Source organism: Vanessa tameamea, chromosome 19 (genome assembly GCF_037043105.1).
Source record: "Vanessa tameamea isolate UH-Manoa-2023 chromosome 19, ilVanTame1 primary haplotype, whole genome shotgun sequence".
NCBI lineage: Eukaryota > Metazoa > Arthropoda > Insecta > Lepidoptera > Nymphalidae > Vanessa > Vanessa tameamea.
Window position 1 is genome coordinate 3,449,391 of NC_087327.1, and position 21,137 is coordinate 3,470,527.

A 21,137-nucleotide genomic window follows, 5' to 3' on the forward strand; every position below is an offset into this window, starting at 1 on the left:
GCACCGTCGACAACGACCTTGATGCTCCGATCTGCCAAAAAACTGGTAATCCAATTGAGAAATTTTCCGGGAAGCCCATAGGAAGGAAGCTTCGAAAGAAACGCTTTGTGCCACACGCGATCGAAGGCCTTGGCTATGTCCAGACTGGCTGCTAATGCCTCCCCCTTGCTCTCAACTGCTTCCGCCCACCTATGAGTAAGGTAAACTAGAAAATCACCGGCTGAGCGACCCCGACGGAAACCGTACTGGCGGTCGCTAATCAGCTGGTACTCCTCTAGGTACCGCAGGAGCTGGCAGTTTATAATGGACTCCATTACCTTGGAGAACAAGGAGGTGATGGCTATAAGCCTATAATTGGACGGGTCTGCCCGGATGCTATTTTTAGGGATCGGATGCACCAAAGCAGTCTTCCAGGAGTTCGGGACGACGCCTAATGCGTAGGATTGCCGGAAAAGACGCGTTAAAATCGGCGCCAACTCGGGAGCACAAGTCCGTAGCACGATTGGAGGGATGCCATCGGGTCCACTCGACTTATGAATATCCAAGGAAAGAAGTGCTTTACGAACTGCACTTTGCCGGAATTTAACCTCCGGCATAGTGATATCACACCGCGGGATTGTTGGTGGTGACTTTCCTCGGTCATCCAGAGTCGAGTTCGCCGCGAAGAGAGAGCCTAAAAGATCAACTTTCTCCTTCGCTGTATGGGCCAATGACTCACCGTCCTTGTGCAGAGATGGTAAGGAAGGCTGACAGAAATTCCCTAAGACAGCCTTGGCGAGAGACCAGAACGCACGTGTTCCTGAAGGGAACGCACCAGGCTCTCGCCAATTCTGCCAATGTACTCCGTCTTCGCCTTAGCAATCACGTTTTTGAAGGACCTAGAGGCAGAGTTATATTCCTTTCTAAATGCGCTGGTATTTACATCACGAGATGCCGATGCGCCAGCCCAGTCTTGATAGCGTTCTCATTTTCGGCGTGAAGCCGTTTTGCAGAAACGACCAAACCAGGGCTGGGACTTGCCACCGACGGGGACCGCAGAATACGGAATGAATAGTTCCAACCCCTGAAGCACGACTTCGGCGACAGAGTCAGCAACAACGCTCGGATCATCCGGCGAGAAACAAACCTGCCCTCATGGGTAGGATGCAAAGAAGGACCGCATCGCATCCCAATCTGCTGACTTGTAGTGCCACACTCGGCGGCAGCCCACGAAACGAGGTCGTGAGTACCGCGCAACCGGCACTGTACTTCGGACGAGACAGTGCTCCGACGAGCCCAGATGGGAATCGATATTTAGACTTCTGTTTACGAAGGAATAACCGTTTCAACAGCATTTGGTGCATAAATCAACTAGATGGGTGAAATTAGGTATGAAAGTTTGTATTGAAATTCGATATTTTCTTCGCCAAATGCAAATTGATGAGGTAAAGAACATTGTTGCAGTGTATTTGAAAATTCATCCTTAAGAGGATTACATTGAGTTGAATTAATGTACGGAAATTAGTCTATGGTAATTGGTGTATTATCAAAGCAGGTTACAATAAAAATCAATTATTTAAGAAATATTTTGTCTAATATAACCTATGGACTTAGCCATCGGGTACATTGTGGTAATTCGATAATGTAAAACAATTATTAAATTTATAATTAAAGGTGTCATAACTAAAAAATATTTGCAAGATTGACAAAAAAATTAATATCAGTTTAATTACATATTAAGTAGAGCTTTAATTTATCAGTATTTCTTGGCGAATATAGCAAACAGTTAAATAAGGAAACAGGTAAAATAAAATATACATTTTAGAATGCTAGTATTTATTTCATTCGAAATTATAAAACGTATCAATATGAAAAGAAAAATTATGAATATTGATTAGCATGTGGGGCAAAGCTGACCCTTCCTGCCAATTCTGACAAAGTATTGACTGCGTCTGAGTTGACATGCTTGACGGACCCTGCCTCTTCCTTGGCCAAGTGAAACAGATGAGCCTGACGCTGAAGATGATGATACTGATTTCGAACCGGCGCTAGGACCTGAACCAGATCCGTTATCGTTGATGACAATTACTCCACCTTGTCCTGAGCCGTTACCAGGTCCGTATCCAAGAGGACCGTAGTTTTGGCCTTGTGGACCAGAAGCGGCTGCAGCTGAGGCTGACGCGGAAGCTGACGGACCGGATGAAGGTGACTCTTTGTTAATGACGACGACATTGGGACCTTGATTACCGTAAGGACCATAGGGACCAGCACCAGGGCCATTAACTGGGCCAGCATTTCCTCCATTAGGACCAGAAGGACCAGAAGGACCAGAAGGTGATGGACCAGGTGAAGGTGATTCTTTGTTAATGACGACGACATTGGGGCCTTGATTACCGTAAGGACCATAGGGACCAGCACCAGGGCCATTAATTGGGCCAGCATTTCCTCCATTAGGACCAGAAGGACCAGAAGGACCAGATGGTGACGGACCGGATGAAGGTGACTCTTTGTTAATGACGACAACATTGGGGCCTTGATTACCGTAAGGACCATAGGGACCAGCACCAGGGCCATAAACTGGGCCAGCATTTCCTCCATTAGGACCAGAAGGACCAGAAGGTGATGGACCAGGTGAAGGTGATTCTTTGTTAATGACGACGACATTGGGGCCTTGATTACCGTAAGGACCATAGGGACCAGCACCAGGGCCATTAATTGGGCCAGCATTTCCTCCATTAGGACCAGAAGGACCAGAAGGACCAGATGGCGACGGACCGGATGAAGGTGACTCCTTGTTAATGACGACGACATTGGGGCCTTGATTACCGTAAGGACCATAGGGACCAGCACCAGGGCCATTAACTGGGCCAGCATTTCCTCCATTAGGACCAGAAGGACCAGAAGGACCAGAAGGTGATGGACCAGGTGAAGGTGATTCTTTGTTAATGACGACGACATTGGGGCCTTGATTACCGTAAGGACCATAGGGACCAGCACCAGGGCCATTAATTGGGCCAGCATTTCCTCCATTAGGACCAGAAGGACCAGAAGGACCAGAAGGTGACGGACCGGATGAAGGTGACTCTTTGTTAATGACGACGACATTGGGGCCTTGATTACCGTAAGGACCATAGGGACCAGCACCAGGGCCATTAATTGGGCCAGCATTTCCTCCATTAGGACCAGAAGGACCAGAAGGACCAGATGGTGACGGACCGGATGAAGGTGACTCTTTGTTAATGACGACGACATTGGGGCCTTGATTACCGTAAGGACCATAGGGACCAGCACCAGGGCCATTAACTGGGCCAGCATTTCCTCCATTAGGACCAGAAGGACCAGAAGGTGATGGACCAGGTGAAGGTGATTCTTTGTTAATGACGACGACATTGGGGCCTTGATTACCGTAAGGACCATAGGGACCAGCACCAGGGCCATTAATTGGGCCAGCATTTCCTCCATTAGGACCAGAAGGACCAGAAGGACCAGAAGGACCAGATGGTGACGGACCGGATGAAGGTGACTCTTTGTTAATGACGACGACATTGGGGCCTTGATTACCGTAAGGACCATAGGGACCAGCACCAGGGCCATTAACTGGGCCAGCTTTTCCTCCATTAGGACCAGAAGGACCAGAAGGACCAGAAGGTGATGGACCAGGTGAAGGTGATTCTTTGTTAATGACAACGACATTGGGGCCTTGATTACCATAAGGACCATAGGGACCAGCACCAGGGCCATTAATTGGGCCAGCATTTCCTCCATTAGGACCAGAAGGACCAGAAGGACCAGATGGTGACGGACCGGATGAAGGTGACTCTTTGTTAATGACAACGACATTGGGGCCTTGATTACCGTAAGGACCATAGGGACCAGCACCAGGGCCATTAACTGGGCCAGCATTTCCTCCATTAGGACCAGAAGGACCAGAAGGTGATGGACCAGGTGAAGGTAATTCTTTGTTAATGACGACGACATTGGGGCCTTGATTACCGTAAGGACCATAGGGACCAGCACCAGGGCCATTAATTGGGCCAGCATTTCCTCCATTAGGACCAGAAGGACCAGAAGGACCAGATGGTGACGGACCGGATGAAGGTGACTCTTTGTTAATGACAACGACATTGGGGCCTTGATTACCGTAAGGACCATAGGGACCAGCACCAGGGCCATTAACTGGGCCAGCATTTCCTCCATTAGGACCAGAAGGACCAGAAGGTGATGGACCAGGTGAAGGTGTTTCTTTGTTAATGACGACGACATTGGGGCCTTGATTACCGTAAGGACCATAGGGACCAGCACCAGGGCCATTAATTAGGCCAGCATTTCCTCCATTAGGACCAGAAGGACCAGAAGGACCAGAAGGACCAGAAGGTGACGGACCGGATGAAGGTGACTCATTGTTAATGACGACGGCATTCGGGCCTTGTTTACCGTAAGGTCCGTAGGGACCAGCACCAGGGCCATAACCTGGGCCAGCATTTCCTCCGTTAGGACCAGAAGCTGCAGCGCTTGCTGCGCTTGCGCTTGAAGAACCTGAACCAGATCCGTTTTCATTGATGACAGTAATTCCTTGTCCTGCACCGTAACCAGGTCCGTATAAACCATTTCCAGGTCCGTAGGCACCAGCTGCTCCTGCACCTGCACCAGCGGCTGCTCCAGCACCTGCTCCGGCACCATAGCCTCGGCCAGCATTTCCTCCGTTAGGACCAGAAGCTGCAGCGCTTGCTGCGCTTGCGCTTGAAGAACCTGAACCAGATCCGTTGTCGTTGATGACAGTAACTCCTTGTCCTGCACCTGAGCCAGGTCCGTATAAACCATTTCCAGGTCCGTAGGCACCAGCTGCTCCTGCACCTGCACTAGCGGCTGCTCCAGCACCTGCACCACGGCCATAACCTGGGCCAGCATTTCCACCATTAGGACCGGAACTAGCAGCGCTTGCTGCACTTGATGCGCTAGCGCTAGGACCTGAACCAGATCCGTTATCATTGATGACAGTTACTCCGCCTGGTCCTGCGCCGTTACCAGGTCCGTATCCAAGAGGACCGTAATTTTGGCCTTGTGGACCAGAAGCGGCTGCAGCTGAGGCTGCAGCGGAAGCTGACGGACCAGATGAAGGTGCTTTATTGTTAATGATGACGGCATTCGGGCCTTGTTTACCGTAAGGTCCGTAGGGACCAGCACCAGGGCCATAACCTGGGCCAGCATTTCCTCCATTAGGACCAGAAGCTGAAGCGCTTGCTGCGCTTGCGCTTGAAGAACCTGAACCAGATCCGTTGTCGTTGATGACAGTAACTCCTTGTCCTGCGCCGTAGCCAGGTCCGTATAAACCATTTCCAGATCCATAGGCACCACCTGCTCCTGCACCTGCACCAGCGGCTGCTCCAGCACCTGCTCCGGCACCATAGCCTCGGCCAGCATTTCCTCCGTTAGTACCAGAAGCTGCAGCGCTTGCTGCGCTTGCGCTTGCAGAACCTGAACCAGATCCGTTTTCGTTGATGACAGTAACTCCTTGTCCTGCACCGTAACCAGGTCCGTATAAACCATTTCCAGGTCCATAGGCACCAGCTGCTCCTGCACCTGCACTAGCGGCTGCTCCAGCACCTGCTCCGGGACCATAGCCTCGGCCAGCATTTCCTCCGTTAGGACCAGAAGCTGCAGCGCTTGCTGCGCTTGCGCTTGCAGAACCTGAACCAGATCCGTTATCGTTGATGACAGTTACTCCGCCTGGTCCTGCGCCGTTACCAGGTCCGTATCCAAGAGGACCGTAATTTTGGCCTTGTGGACCAGAAGCGGCTGCAGCTGAGGCTGCAGCGGAAGCTGACGGACCAGATGAAGGTGCTTTATTGTTAATGATGACGGCATTCGGGCCTTGTTTACCGTAAGGTCCGTAGGGACCAGCACCAGGGCCATAACCTGGGCCAGCATTTCCTCCATTAGGACCAGAAGCTGAAGCGCTTGCTGCGCTTGCGCTTGAAGAACCTGAACCAGATCCGTTGTCGTTGATGACACTAACTCCTTGTCCTGCGCCGTAGCCAGGTCCGTATAAACCTTTTCCAGGTCCATAGGCACCACCTGCTCCTGCACCTGCACCAGCGGCTGCTCCAGCACCTGCTCCGGCACCATAGCCTCGGCCAGCATTTCCTCCGTTAGTACCAGAAGCTGCAGCGCTTGCTGCGCTTGCGCTTGCAGAACCTGAACCAGATCCGTTTTCGTTGATGACAGTAACTCCTTGTCCTGCACCGTAACCAGGTCCGTATAAACCATTTCCAGGTCCGTAGGCACCAGCTGCTCCTGCACCTGCACTAGCGGCTGCTCCAGCACCTGCTCCGGGACCATAGCCTCGGCCAGCATTTCCTCCGTTAGGACCAGAAGCTGCAGCGCTTGCTGCGCTTGCGCTTGAAGAACCTGAACCAGATCCGTTATCGTTGATGACAGTTACTCCGCCTGGTCCTGCGCCGTTACCAGGTCCGTATCCAAGAGGACCGTAATTTTGGCCTTGTGGACCAGAAGCGGCTGCAGCTGCGGCTGCAGCGGAAGCTGACGGACCAGATGAAGGTGCTTTATTGTTAATGATGACGGCATTCGGGCCTTGTTTACCGTAAGGTCCGTAGGGACCAGCACCAGGGCCATAACCTGGGCCAGCATTTCCTCCATTAGGACCAGAAGCTGAAGCGCTTGCTGCGCTTGCGCTTGAAGAACCTGAACCAGATCCGTTTTCGTTAATGACAGTAATTCCTTGTCCTGCGCCGTAGCCAGGTCCGTATAAACCATTTCCAGGTCCGTAGGCACCAGCTACTCCTGCACCAGCACCAGCGGCTGCTCCTGCACCTGCACCAGCGCCTGCTCCAGCACCATAGCCTCTGCCAGCATTTCCTCCGTTAGGACCAGAAGCTGCAGCGCTTGCTGCGCTTGCGCTTGAAGAACCTGAACCAGATCCGTTGTCGTTGATGACAGTAACTCCTTGTCCTGCGCCGTAGCCAGGTCCGTATAAACCATTTCCAGGTCCATAGGCACCACCTGCTCCTGCACCTGCACCAGCGGCTGCTCCTGCACCTGCACCAGCGGCTGCACCAGCACCTGCTCCAGCACCATTGCCTCGGCCAGCATTTCCTCCATTAGGACCAGAAGCTGCAGCGCTTGCTGCGCTTGCGCTTGAAGAACCTGAACCAGATCCGTTATCGTTGATGACAGTTACTCCGCCTGGTCCTGCGCCGTTACCAGGTCCGTATCCAAGAGGACCGTAATTTTGGCCTTGTGGACCAGAAGCGGCTGCAGCTGCGGCTGCAGCGGAAGCTGATGGACCAGATGAAGGTGCTTTATTGTTAATGATGACGGCATTCGGGCCTTGTTTACCGTAAGGTCCGTAGGGACCAGCACCAGGGCCATAACCTGGGCCAGCATTTCCTCCATTAGGACCAGAAGCTGAAGCGCTTGCTGCGCTTGCGCTTGAAGAACCTGAACCAGATCCGTTGTCGTTGATGACAGTAACTCCTTGTCCTGCGCCGTAGCCAGGTCCGTATAAACCATTTCCAGGTCCATAGGCACCACCTGCTCCTGCACCTGCACCAGCGGCTGCTCCAGCACCTGCTCCGGCACCATAGCCTCGGCCAGCATTTCCTCCGTTAGTACCAGAAGCTGCAGCGCTTGCTGCGCTTGCGCTTGCAGAACCTGAACCAGATCCGTTTTCGTTGATGACAGTAACTCCTTGTCCTGCACCGTAGCCAGGTCCGTATAAACCATTTCCAGGTCCATAGGCACCACCTGCTCCTGCACCTGCACCAGCGGCTGCTCCTGCACCTGCACCAGCGGCTGCTCCAGCACCTGCTCCAGCACCATTGCCTCGGCCAGCATTTCCTCCATTAGGACCAGAAGCTGCAGCGCTTGCTGCGCTTGCGCTTGAAGAACCTGAACCAGATCCGTTATCGTTGATGACAGTTACTCCGCCTGGTCCTGCGCCGTTACCAGGTCCGTATCCAAGAGGACCGTAATTTTGGCCTTGTGGACCAGAAGCGGCTGCAGCTGCGGCTGCAGCGGAAGCTGATGGACCAGATGAAGGTGCTTTATTGTTAATGATGACGGCATTCGGGCCTTGTTTACCGTAAGGTCCGTAGGGACCAGCACCAGGGCCATAACCTGGGCCAGCATTTCCTCCATTAGGACCAGAAGCTGAAGCGCTTGCTGCGCTTGCGCTTGAAGAACCTGAACCAGATCCGTTGTCGTTGATGACAGTAACTCCTTGTCCTGCGCCGTAGCCAGGTCCGTATAAACCATTTCCAGGTCCATAGGCACCACCTGCTCCTGCACCTGCACCAGCGGCTGCTCCAGCACCTGCTCCGGCACCATAGCCTCGGCCAGCATTTCCTCCGTTAGTACCAGAAGCTGCAGCGCTTGCTGCGCTTGCGCTTGCAGAACCTGAACCAGATCCGTTTTCGTTGATGACAGTAACTCCTTGTCCTGCACCGTAACCAGGTCCGTATAAACCATTTCCAGGTCCGTAGGCACCAGCTGCTCCTGCACCTGCACTAGCGGCTGCTCCAGCACCTGCTCCGGGACCATAGCCTCGGCCAGCATTTCCTCCGTTAGGACCAGAAGCTGCAGCGCTTGCTGCGCTTGCGCTTGCAGAACCTGAACCAGATCCGTTATCGTTGATGACAGTTACTCCGCCTGGTCCTGCGCCGTTACCAGGTCCGTATCCAAGAGGACCGTAATTTTGGCCTTGTGGACCAGAAGCGGCTGCAGCTGCGGCTGCAGCGGAAGCTGACGGACCAGAGGAAGGTGCTTTATTGTTAATGATGACGGCATTCGGGCCTTGTTTACCGTAAGGTCCGTAGGGACCAGCACCAGGGCCATAACCTGGGCCAGCATTTCCTCCATTAGGACCAGAAGCTGAAGCGCTTGCTGCGCTTGCGCTTGAAGAACCTGAACCAGATCCGTTTTCGTTAATGACAGTAATTCCTTGTCCTGCGCCGTAGCCAGGTCCGTATAAACCATTTCCAGGTCCGTAGGCACCACCTGCTCCTGCACCTGCACCAGCGGCTGCTCCAGCACCTGCTCCGGCACCATAGCCTCGGCCAGCATTTCCTCCGTTAGTACCAGAAGCTGCAGCGCTTGCTGCGCTTGCGCTTGAAGAACCTGAACCAGATCCGTTGTCGTTGATGACAGTAACTCCTTGTCCTGCGCCGTAGCCAGGTCCGTATAAACCATTTCCAGGTCCATAGGCACCACCTGCTCCTGCACCTGCACCAGCGGCTGCTCCTGCACCTGCACCAGCGGCTGCTCCTGCACCTGCACCAGCGGCTGCTCCAGCACCTGCTCCAGCACCATTGCCTCGGCCAGCATTTCCTCCATTAGGACCAGAAGCTGCAGCGCTTGCTGCGCTTGCGCTTGAAGAACCTGAACCAGATCCGTTATCGTTGATGACAGTTACTCCGCCTGGTCCTGCGCCGTTACCAGGTCCGTATCCAAGAGGACCGTAATTTTGGCCTTGTGGACCAGAAGCGGCTGCAGCTGCGGCTGCAGCGGAAGCTGATGGACCAGATGAAGGTGCTTTATTGTTAATGATGACGGCATTCGGGCCTTGTTTACCGTAAGGTCCGTAGGGACCAGCACCAGGGCCATAACCTGGGCCAGCATTTCCTCCATTAGGACCAGAAGCTGAAGCGCTTGCTGCGCTTGCGCTTGAAGAACCTGAACCAGATCCGTTGTCGTTGATGACAGTAACTCCTTGTCCTGCGCCGTAGCCAGGTCCGTATAAACCATTTCCAGGTCCATAGGCACCACCTGCTCCTGCACCTGCACCAGCGGCTGCTCCAGCACCTGCTCCGGCACCATAGCCTCGGCCAGCATTTCCTCCGTTAGTACCAGAAGCTGCAGCGCTTGCTGCGCTTGCGCTTGCAGAACCTGAACCAGATCCGTTTTCGTTGATGACAGTAACTCCTTGTCCTGCGCCGTAGCCAGGTCCGTATAAACCATTTCCAGGTCCATAGGCACCACCTGCTCCTGCACCTGCACCAGCGGCTGCTCCTGCACCTGCACCAGCGGCTGCTCCAGCACCTGCTCCAGCACCATTGCCTCGGCCAGCATTTCCTCCATTAGGACCAGAAGCTGCAGCGCTTGCTGCGCTTGCGCTTGAAGAACCTGAACCAGATCCGTTATCGTTGATGACAGTTACTCCGCCTGGTCCTGCGCCGTTACCAGGTCCGTATCCAAGAGGACCGTAATTTTGGCCTTGTGGACCAGAAGCGGCTGCAGCTGCGGCTGCAGCGGAAGCTGATGGACCAGATGAAGGTGCTTTATTGTTAATGATGACGGCATTCGGGCCTTGTTTACCGTAAGGTCCGTAGGGACCAGCACCAGGGCCATAACCTGGGCCAGCATTTCCTCCATTAGGACCAGAAGCTGAAGCGCTTGCTGCGCTTGCGCTTGAAGAACCTGAACCAGATCCGTTGTCGTTGATGACAGTAACTCCTTGTCCTGCGCCGTAGCCAGGTCCGTATAAACCATTTCCAGGTCCATAGGCACCACCTGCTCCTGCACCTGCACCAGCGGCTGCTCCAGCACCTGCTCCGGCACCATAGCCTCGGCCAGCATTTCCTCCGTTAGTACCAGAAGCTGCAGCGCTTGCTGCGCTTGCGCTTGCAGAACCTGAACCAGATCCGTTTTCGTTGATGACAGTAACTCCTTGTCCTGCACCGTAACCAGGTCCGTATAAACCATTTCCAGGTCCGTAGGCACCAGCTGCTCCTGCACCTGCACCAGCGGCTGCTCCTGCACCTGCACCAGCGGCTGCTCCAGCACCTGCTCCAGCACCATTGCCTCGGCCAGCATTTCCTCCATTAGGACCAGAAGCTGCAGCGCTTGCTGCGCTTGCGCTTGAAGAACCTGAACCAGATCCGTTATCGTTGATGACAGTTACTCCGCCTGGTCCTGCGCCGTTACCAGGTCCGTATCCAAGAGGACCGTAATTTTGGCCTTGTGGACCAGAAGCGGCTGCAGCTGCGGCTGCAGCGGAAGCTGATGGACCAGATGAAGGTGCTTTATTGTTAATGATGACGGCATTCGGGCCTTGTTTACCGTAAGGTCCGTAGGGACCAGCACCAGGGCCATAACCTGGGCCAGCATTTCCTCCATTAGGACCAGAAGCTGAAGCGCTTGCTGCGCTTGCGCTTGAAGAACCTGAACCAGATCCGTTGTCGTTGATGACAGTAACTCCTTGTCCTGCGCCGTAGCCAGGTCCGTATAAACCATTTCCAGGTCCATAGGCACCACCTGCTCCTGCACCTGCACCAGCGGCTGCTCCAGCACCTGCTCCGGCACCATAGCCTCGGCCAGCATTTCCTCCGTTAGTACCAGAAGCTGCAGCGCTTGCTGCGCTTGCGCTTGCAGAACCTGAACCAGATCCGTTTTCGTTGATGACAGTAACTCCTTGTCCTGCGCCGTAGCCAGGTCCGTATAAACCATTTCCAGGTCCGTAGGCACCAGCTGCTCCTGCACCTGCACTAGCGGCTGCTCCAGCACCTGCTCCGGGACCATAGCCTCGGCCAGCATTTCCTCCGTTAGGACCAGAAGCTGCAGCGCTTGCTGCGCTTGCGCTTGCAGAACCTGAACCAGATCCGTTATCGTTGATGACAGTTACTCCGCCTGGTCCTGCGCCGTTACCAGGTCCGTATCCAAGAGGACCGTAATTTTGGCCTTGTGGACCAGAAGCGGCTGCAGCTGCGGCTGCAGCGGAAGCTGACGGACCAGAGGAAGGTGCTTTATTGTTAATGATGACGGCATTCGGGCCTTGTTTACCGTAAGGTCCGTAGGGACCAGCACCAGGGCCATAACCTGGGCCAGCATTTCCTCCATTAGGACCAGAAGCTGAAGCGCTTGCTGCGCTTGCGCTTGAAGAACCTGAACCAGATCCGTTTTCGTTAATGACAGTAATTCCTTGTCCTGCGCCGTAGCCAGGTCCGTATAAACCATTTCCAGGTCCGTAGGCACCACCTGCTCCTGCACCTGCACCAGCGGCTGCTCCAGCACCTGCTCCGGCACCATAGCCTCGGCCAGCATTTCCTCCGTTAGTACCAGAAGCTGCAGCGCTTGCTGCGCTTGCGCTTGAAGAACCTGAACCAGATCCGTTGTCGTTGATGACAGTAACTCCTTGTCCTGCGCCGTAGCCAGGTCCGTATAAACCATTTCCAGGTCCATAGGCACCACCTGCTCCTGCACCTGCACCAGCGGCTGCTCCTGCACCTGCACCAGCGGCTGCTCCAGCACCTGCTCCAGCACCATAGCCTCGGCCAGCATTTCCTCCGTTAGGACCAGAAGCTGCAGCGCTTGCTGCGCTTGCGCTTGCAGAACCTGAACCAGATCCGTTATCGTTGATGACAGTTACTCCGCCTGGTCCTGCGCCGTTACCAGGTCCGTATCCAAGAGGACCGTAATTTTGGCCTTGTGGACCAGAAGCGGCTGCAGCTGCGGCTGCAGCGGAAGCTGACGGACCAGAGGAAGGTGCTTTATTGTTAATGATGACGGCATTCGGGCCTTGTTTACCGTAAGGTCCGTAGGGACCAGCACCAGGGCCATAACCTGGGCCAGCATTTCCTCCATTAGGACCAGAAGCTGAAGCGCTTGCTGCGCTTGCGCTTGAAGAACCTGAACCAGATCCGTTTTCGTTAATGACAGTAATTCCTTGTCCTGCGCCGTAGCCAGGTCCGTATAAACCATTTCCAGGTCCGTAGGCACCACCTGCTCCTGCACCTGCACCAGCGGCTGCTCCAGCACCTGCTCCGGCACCATAGCCTCGGCCAGCATTTCCTCCGTTAGTACCAGAAGCTGCAGCGCTTGCTGCGCTTGCGCTTGAAGAACCTGAACCAGATCCGTTGTCGTTGATGACAGTAACTCCTTGTCCTGCGCCGTAGCCAGGTCCGTATAAACCATTTCCAGGTCCATAGGCACCACCTGCTCCTGCACCTGCACCAGCGGCTGCTCCTGCACCTGCACCAGCGGCTGCTCCAGCACCTGCTCCAGCACCATTGCCTCGGCCAGCATTTCCTCCATTAGGACCAGAAGCTGCAGCGCTTGCTGCGCTTGCGCTTGAAGAACCTGAACCAGATCCGTTATCGTTGATGACAGTTACTCCGCCTGGTCCTGCGCCGTTACCAGGTCCGTATCCAAGAGGACCGTAATTTTGGCCTTGTGGACCAGAAGCGGCTGCAGCTGAGGCTGCAGCGGAAGCTGACGGACCAGATGAAGGTGCTTTATTGTTAATGATGACGGCATTCGGGCCTTGTTTACCGTAAGGTCCGTAGGGACCAGCACCAGGGCCATAACCTGGGCCAGCATTTCCTCCATTAGGACCAGAAGCTGAAGCGCTTGCTGCGCTTGCGCTTGAAGAACCTGAACCAGATCCGTTTTCGTTAATGACAGTAATTCCTTGTCCTGCGCCGTAGCCAGGTCCGTATAAACCATTTCCAGGTCCGTAGGCACCAGCTACTCCTGCACCAGCACCAGCGGCTGCTCCTGCACCTGCACCAGCGCCTGCTCCAGCACCTGCTCCAGCACCATAGCCTCTGCCAGCATTTCCTCCGTTAGGACCAGAAGCTGCAGCGCTTGCTGCGCTTGCGCTTGAAGAACCTGAACCAGATCCGTTGTCGTTGATGACAGTAACTCCTTGTCCAGCGCCGTAGCCAGGTCCGTATAAACCATTTCCAGGTCCATAGGCACCACCTGCTCCTGCACCTGCACTAGCGGCTGCTCCAGCACCTGCTCCGGGACCATAGCCTCGGCCAGCATTTCCTCCGTTAGGACCAGAAGCTGCAGCGCTTGCTGCGCTTGCGCTTGCAGAACCTGAACCAGATCCGTTATCGTTGATGACAGTTACTCCGCCTGGTCCTGCGCCGTTACCAGGTCCGTATCCAAGAGGACCGTAATTTTGGCCTTGTGGACCAGAAGCGGCTGCAGCTGCGGCTGCAGCGGAAGCTGACGGACCAGAGGAAGGTGCTTTATTGTTAATGATGACGGCATTCGGGCCTTGTTTACCGTAAGGTCCGTAGGGACCAGCACCAGGGCCATAACCTGGGCCAGCATTTCCTCCATTAGGACCAGAAGCTGAAGCGCTTGCTGCGCTTGCGCTTGAAGAACCTGAACCAGATCCGTTTTCGTTAATGACAGTAATTCCTTGTCCTGCGCCGTAGCCAGGTCCGTATAAACCATTTCCAGGTCCGTAGGCACCACCTGCTCCTGCACCTGCACCAGCGGCTGCTCCAGCACCTGCTCCGGCACCATAGCCTCGGCCAGCATTTCCTCCGTTAGTACCAGAAGCTGCAGCGCTTGCTGCGCTTGCGCTTGAAGAACCTGAACCAGATCCGTTGTCGTTGATGACAGTAACTCCTTGTCCTGCGCCGTAGCCAGGTCCGTATAAACCATTTCCAGGTCCATAGGCACCACCTGCTCCTGCACCTGCACCAGCGGCTGCTCCTGCACCTGCACCAGCGGCTGCTCCAGCACCTGCTCCAGCACCATAGCCTCGGCCAGCATTTCCTCCGTTAGGACCAGAAGCTGCAGCGCTTGCTGCGCTTGCGCTTGCAGAACCTGAACCAGATCCGTTATCGTTGATGACAGTTACTCCGCCTGGTCCTGCGCCGTTACCAGGTCCGTATCCAAGAGGACCGTAATTTTGGCCTTGTGGACCAGAAGCGGCTGCAGCTGCGGCTGCAGCGGAAGCTGACGGACCAGAGGAAGGTGCTTTATTGTTAATGATGACGGCATTCGGGCCTTGTTTACCGTAAGGTCCGTAGGGACCAGCACCAGGGCCATAACCTGGGCCAGCATTTCCTCCATTAGGACCAGAAGCTGAAGCGCTTGCTGCGCTTGCGCTTGAAGAACCTGAACCAGATCCGTTTTCGTTAATGACAGTAATTCCTTGTCCTGCGCCGTAGCCAGGTCCGTATAAACCATTTCCAGGTCCGTAGGCACCACCTGCTCCTGCACCTGCACCAGCGGCTGCTCCAGCACCTGCTCCGGCACCATAGCCTCGGCCAGCATTTCCTCCGTTAGTACCAGAAGCTGCAGCGCTTGCTGCGCTTGCGCTTGAAGAACCTGAACCAGATCCGTTGTCGTTGATGACAGTAACTCCTTGTCCTGCGCCGTAGCCAGGTCCGTATAAACCATTTCCAGGTCCATAGGCACCACCTGCTCCTGCACCTGCACCAGCGGCTGCTCCTGCACCTGCACCAGCGGCTGCTCCAGCACCTGCTCCAGCACCATTGCCTCGGCCAGCATTTCCTCCATTAGGACCAGAAGCTGCAGCGCTTGCTGCGCTTGCGCTTGAAGAACCTGAACCAGATCCGTTATCGTTGATGACAGTTACTCCGCCTGGTCCTGCGCCGTTACCAGGTCCGTATCCAAGAGGACCGTAATTTTGGCCTTGTGGACCAGAAGCGGCTGCAGCTGAGGCTGCAGCGGAAGCTGACGGACCAGATGAAGGTGCTTTATTGTTAATGATGACGGCATTCGGGCCTTGTTTACCGTAAGGTCCGTAGGGACCAGCACCAGGGCCATAACCTGGGCCAGCATTTCCTCCATTAGGACCAGAAGCTGAAGCGCTTGCTGCGCTTGCGCTTGAAGAACCTGAACCAGATCCGTTTTCGTTAATGACAGTAATTCCTTGTCCTGCGCCGTAGCCAGGTCCGTATAAACCATTTCCAGGTCCGTAGGCACCAGCTACTCCTGCACCAGCACCAGCGGCTGCTCCTGCACCTGCACCAGCGCCTGCTCCAGCACCTGCTCCAGCACCATAGCCTCTGCCAGCATTTCCTCCGTTAGGACCAGAAGCTGCAGCGCTTGCTGCGCTTGCGCTTGAAGAACCTGAACCAGATCCGTTGTCGTTGATGACAGTAACTCCTTGTCCTGCGCCGTAGCCAGGTCCGTATAAACCATTTCCAGGTCCATAGGCACCACCTGCTCCTGCACCTGCACTAGCGGCTGCTCCAGCACCTGCTCCGGGACCATAGCCTCGGCCAGCATTTCCTCCGTTAGGACCAGAAGCTGCAGCGCTTGCTGCGCTTGCGCTTGCAGAACCTGAACCAGATCCGTTATCGTTGATGACAGTTACTCCGCCTGGTCCTGCGCCGTTACCAGGTCCGTATCCAAGAGGACCGTAATTTTGGCCTTGTGGACCAGAAGCGGCTGCAGCTGAGGCTGCAGCGGAAGCTGACGGACCAGATGAAGGTGCTTTATTGTTAATGATGACGGCATTCGGGCCTTGTTTACCGTAAGGTCCGTAGGGACCAGCACCAGGGCCATAACCTGGGCCAGCATTTCCTCCATTAGGACCAGAAGCTGAAGCGCTTGCTGCGCTTGCGCTTGAAGAACCTGAACCAGATCCATTTTCGTTAATGACAGTAATTCCTTGTCCTGCGCCGTAGCCAGGTCCGTATAAACCATTTCCAGGTCCGTAGGCACCAGCTGCTCCTACACCAGCACCAGCGGCTGCTCCTGCACCTGCACCAGCGGCTGCTCCAGCACCTGCTCCGGCACCATTGCCTCGGCCAGCATTTCCTCCGTTAGGACCAGAAGCTGCAGCGCTTGCTGCGCTTGCGCTTGAAGAACCTGAACCAGATCCGTTATCGTTGATGACAGTTACTCCGCCTGGTCCTGCGCCGTTACCAGGTCCGTATCCAAGAGGACCGTAATTTTGGCCTTGTGGACCAGAAGCTGCTGCAGCTGAGGCTGCAGCGGAAGCTGACGGACCAGATGAAGGTGCTTTATTGTTAATGATGACGGCATTCGGGCCTTGTTTACCGTAAGGTCCGTAGGGTCCAGCACCAGGGCCATAACCTGGGCCAGCATTTCCTCCATTAGGACCAGAAGCTGAAGCGCTTGCTGCGCTTGCGCTTGAAGAACCTGAACCAGATCCGTTTTCGTTAATGACAGTAATTCCTTGTCCTGCGCCGTAGCCAGGTCCGTATAAACCATTTCCAGGTCCGTAGGCACCAGCTGCTCCTGCACCAGCACCAGCGGCTGCTCCTGCACCTGCACCAGCGGCTGCTCCTGCACCTGCACCAGCGGCTGCTCCAGCACCTGCTCCGGCACCATAGCCTCGGCCAGCATTTCCTCCGTTAGTACCAGAAGCTGCAGCGCTTGCTGCGCTTGCGCTTGCAGAACCTGAACCAGATCCGTTTTCGTTGATGACAGTAACTCCTTGTCCTGCACCGTAACCAGGTCCGTATAAACCATTTCCAGGTCCATAGGCACCAGCTGCTCCTGCACCTGCACTAGCGGCTGCTCCAGCACCTGCTCCGGGACCATAGCCTCGGCCAGCATTTCCTCCGTTAGGACCAGAAGCTGCAGCGCTTGCTGCGCTTGCGCTTGCAGAACCTGAACCAGATCCGTTATCGTTGATGACAGTTACTCCGCCTGGTCCTGCGCCGTTACCAGGTCCGTATGCAAGAGGACCGTAATTTTGGCCTTGTGGACCAGAAGCGGCTGCAGCTGAGGCTGCAGCGGAAGCTGACGGACCAGATGAAGGTGCTTTATTGTTAATGATGACGGCATTCGGGCCTTGTTTACCGTAAGGTCCGTAGGGACCAGCACCAGGGCCATAACCTGGGCCAGCATTTCCTCCATTAGGACCAGAAGCTGAAGCGCTTGCTGCGCTTGCGCTTGAAGAACCTGAACCAGATCCGTTGTCGTTGATGACAGTAACTCCTTGTCCTGCGCCGTAGCCAGGTCCGTATAAACCATTTCCAGGTCCATAGGCACCACCTGCTCCTGCACCTGCACCAGCGGCTGCTCCAGCACCTGCTCCGGCACCATAGCCTCGGCCAGCATTTCCTCCGTTAGGACCAGTAGCTGCAGCGCTTGCTGCGCTTGCGCTTGAAGAACCTGAACCAGATCCGTTTTCGTTGATGACAGTAACTCCTTGTCCTGCACCGTAACCAGGTCCGTATAAACCATTTCCAGGTCCGTAGGCATCAGCTGCTCCTGCACCTGCACCAGCGGCTGCTCCAGCACCTGCTCCGGCACCATAGCCTAGGCCAGCATTTCCTCCGCTAGGACCAGAAGCTGCAGCGCTTGCTGCGCTTGCGCTTGAAGAACCTGAACCAGATCCGTTATCGTTGATGACAGTTACTCCGCCTGGTCCTGCGCCGTTACCAGGTCCGTATCCAAGAGGACCGTAATTTTGGCCTTGTGGACCAGAAGCGGCTGCAGCTGAGGCTGCAGCGGAAGCTGACGGACCAGATGAAGGTGCTTTATTGTTAATGATGACGGCATTCGGGCCTTGTTTACCGTAAGGTCCGTAGGGACCAGCACCAGGGCCATAACCTGGGCCAGCATTTCCTCCATTAGGACCAGTAGCTGCAGCGCTTGCTGCGCTTGCGCTTGAAGAACCTGAACCAGATCCGTTTTCGTTGATGACAGTAACTCCTTGTCCTGCACCGTAACCAGGTCCGTATAAACCATTTCCAGGTCCGTAGGCACCAGCTGCTCCTGCACCTGCACCAGCGGCTGCTCCAGCACCTGCTCCGGCACCATAGCCTCGGCCAGCATTTCCTCCGTTAGGACCAGAAGCTGCAGCGCTTGCTGCGCTTGCGCTTGAAGAACCTGAACCAGATCCGTTTTCGTTGATGACAGTTACTCCGCCTGGTCCTGCGCCGTTACCAGGTCCGTATCCAAGAGGACCGTAATTTTGGCCTTGTGGACCAGAAGCGGCTGCAGCTGAGGCTGCAGCGGAAGCTGACGGACCAGATGAAGGTGCTTTATTGTTAATGATGACGGCATTCGGGCCTTGTTTACCGTAAGGTCCGTAGGGACCAGCACCAGGGCCATAACCTGGGCCAGCATTTCCTCCATTAGGACCAGAAGGACCAGAAGGTGACGGACCGGATGAAGGTGATTCGTTGTTAACGACGACGACATTGGGGCCTTGTTTACCGTATGGACCGTAGGGACCAGCACCAGGGCCATAACCTGGGCCAGCATTTCCTCCATTTGGACCAGAAGGACCAGAAGGTGACGGACCAGATGAAGGTGCTTTGTTGTTAATGATGACGGCATTCGGGCCTTGTTTACCGTAAGGTCCGTAGGGACCAGCACCGGGGCCATAACCTGGGCCAGCATTTCCTCCATTTGGACCGGAAGGACCAGAAGGTGACGGACCGGATGACGGTGATTCGTTGTTAATGACGACTACATTGGGGCCTTGTTTACCGTAAGGACCGTAGGGACCAGCACCAGGGCCATAACCTGGGCCAGCATTTCCTCCATTTGGACCAGAAGGACCAGAAGGTGACGGACCAGATGAAGGTGCTTTATTGTTAATGACGACGGCATTCGGGCCTTGTTTACCGTAAGGTCCGTAGGGACCAGCACCAGGGCCATAACCTGGGCCAGCATTTTCTCCATTAGGACCGGAACTAGCAGCGCTTGCTGTGCTTGATGCGCTTGCGCTAGGACCTGAACCAGATCCGTTATCGTTGATGACAGTTATTCCGCCTTGTCCTGCGCCGTTACCAGGTCCGTTTCCAAGAGGACCGTAATTTTGGCCTTGTGGACCAGAAGCGGCTGCAGCTGAGGCTGAAGCGGAAGCTGACGGACCAGATGAAGGTGATTCTTTGTTAATGACGACGACATTGGGGCCCTGTTTACCGTAAGGACCGTAGGGACCAGCACTAGGACCATAACCTGGGCCAGCATTTCCTCCATTTGGACCAGAAGGACCAGAAGGTGACGGACCGGATGAAGGTGATTCGTTGTTAACGACGACGACATTGGGGCCTTGTTTACCGTATGGACCGTAGGGACCAGCACCAGGGCCATAACCTGGGCCAGCATTTCCTCCATTTGGACCAGAAGGACCAGAAGGTGACGGACCAGATGAAGGTGCTTTGTTGTTAATGATGACGGCACTCGGGCCTTGTTTACCGTAAGGTCCGTAGGGACCAGCACCAGGGCCGTAACCTGGGCCAGCATTTCCTCTATTAGGACCGGAACTAGCAACGCTTGATGCTGCCGCACCTGAAGTTGCCGAAGCACTTTTATGACTCGACGCTCCGGGCACTTTATGGATACTGACATCTTCTTCGTATATTCTTTTGTGTCCAAAAGCGTCGGTCTTTATAACGATGGTTTTTACATTGACATCGTCACCGACTATATCGCCGCTTGTGTCTCCGTCTTGTTCAAATTCTTTTCGTATTGTCGATCGTTCGATTACATTTCCAGTTTGATCCACATCAAATTCATCACTTGTTGTTAAATTTGTTTCTTGATATGCATTTCCATCTGATAGAATACTTATCAACTCATCGTCGAAAGTATCAGCAGACGCGTACTGAAAATTATTTATTATTTATTTTTACCGAATATATATATGCCAACTCATTCGTTAACATTTGTTATGTTTGTCCAGTGTTTGTATGCATTTATTACATTTTCCAGTTGAGAGAAAATCAATACCAATTATATTTTGGATACATTTTAGTTTCATAATACTCATTAAGTGAACATAATTATTATATACAATTTTTATACATTTATAAAAAAATATTTTTAAGCATGGTGGTGCACGAAAATAAAATATTCAAAATATAATGAAATTGGAAATTAACCAAACAGAAATATAAAATTATTTAAAACAGCTTACCTGAAGTGCTATGCACAAGATCACGAAGGTTGTTCCTCTCATTTTGTTCTGAGAGTTGGAACCGAACTGATGCTGATTCCCAATTTTAGTCCCCTTTTATACTCAAATTTTCCATACGACTTGACGTACAAGTCTATGTAAATTTAATTTCAGAACTTGTTAAAATATTGACTTTTTTACAAATCAAACAAACTATAATCATTGTGACAAAGCCTAGGTTACCTTGCGAGTTGAAACAATAGACATTAATTGAATCTTGATTAAGACATTGTAATTTTGCAGAATTCTACAAAATATTTAAATTAAAAAATACACGTAAGTCTGCCTTACGCGTGTTTCATTAACACGGTATAAAAATATGCAACAGTTGCTAAATACACCGATCTGGTTTTGTTCTAATTTTACTAGACTTATGTAGAAATGGAGAAATAGCTTTATATATAATATTAATTTAAAGACACTTTCTCTTAGACATAAACAAGTCAAATATTCAGAAGAAAATATTATAGATTATACACCTAGT

General features: G+C 53.8%; 1 protein-coding gene and 1 long non-coding RNA gene across 3 annotated transcripts; one reads left to right on the plus strand and one right to left on the minus strand.

Moving 5' to 3' along the window:
- Positions 1–1,798: 1,798 nt before the first annotated feature.
- On the minus strand, positions 1,799–20,708 carry LOC113403548 (fibroin heavy chain-like). Of its 2 annotated transcripts, none has more exons than XM_064217957.1 (9): positions 20,615–20,708; positions 15,928–20,302; positions 13,696–15,690; positions 10,732–13,458; positions 10,120–10,518; positions 7,888–9,882; positions 5,560–7,650; positions 4,345–4,833; positions 1,799–4,197 (listed from the first exon to the last, which is right to left on the minus strand). In XM_064217957.1, exons 1-9 carry the CDS (start codon positions 20,654–20,656, stop codon positions 1,874–1,876), a joined length of 16,437 nt encoding a protein of 5,478 aa, XP_064074027.1. In that variant the 5' UTR covers positions 20,657–20,708; the 3' UTR covers positions 1,799–1,873. The 2 variants fall into 2 exon arrangements, with proteins under 2 accessions (XP_064074027.1, XP_064074026.1); XM_064217956.1 differs by having other exon boundaries at positions 4,345–4,857; positions 5,371–7,650.
- On the plus strand, positions 12,827–13,772 carry LOC135193842 (uncharacterized). The gene is made up of 2 exons (XR_010309464.1): positions 12,827–12,891; positions 13,660–13,772. It is a non-coding gene; the product is annotated as an uncharacterized LOC135193842 (long non-coding RNA).
- Positions 20,709–21,137: the final 429 nt, after the last annotated feature.

Excerpts from the sequence above, each read along its gene's own strand:
- LOC113403548 (XM_064217956.1), bottom strand. The coding sequence starts at position 20,656 with ATGAGAGGAACAACCTTCGTGATCTTGTGCATAGCACTTCAG. Across the intron at positions 9,883-10,119 it reads CGATAACGGATCTGGTTCAG|GTTCTGCAAGCGCAAGCGCA; the intron begins GTTCTTCAAGCG and ends GATCTGGTTCAG. Across the intron at positions 4,858-5,370 it reads AGGCTATGGTGCCGGAGCAG|GTGCTGGAGCAGCCGCTAGT; the intron begins GTGCTGGAGCAG and ends GCCGTGGTGCAG.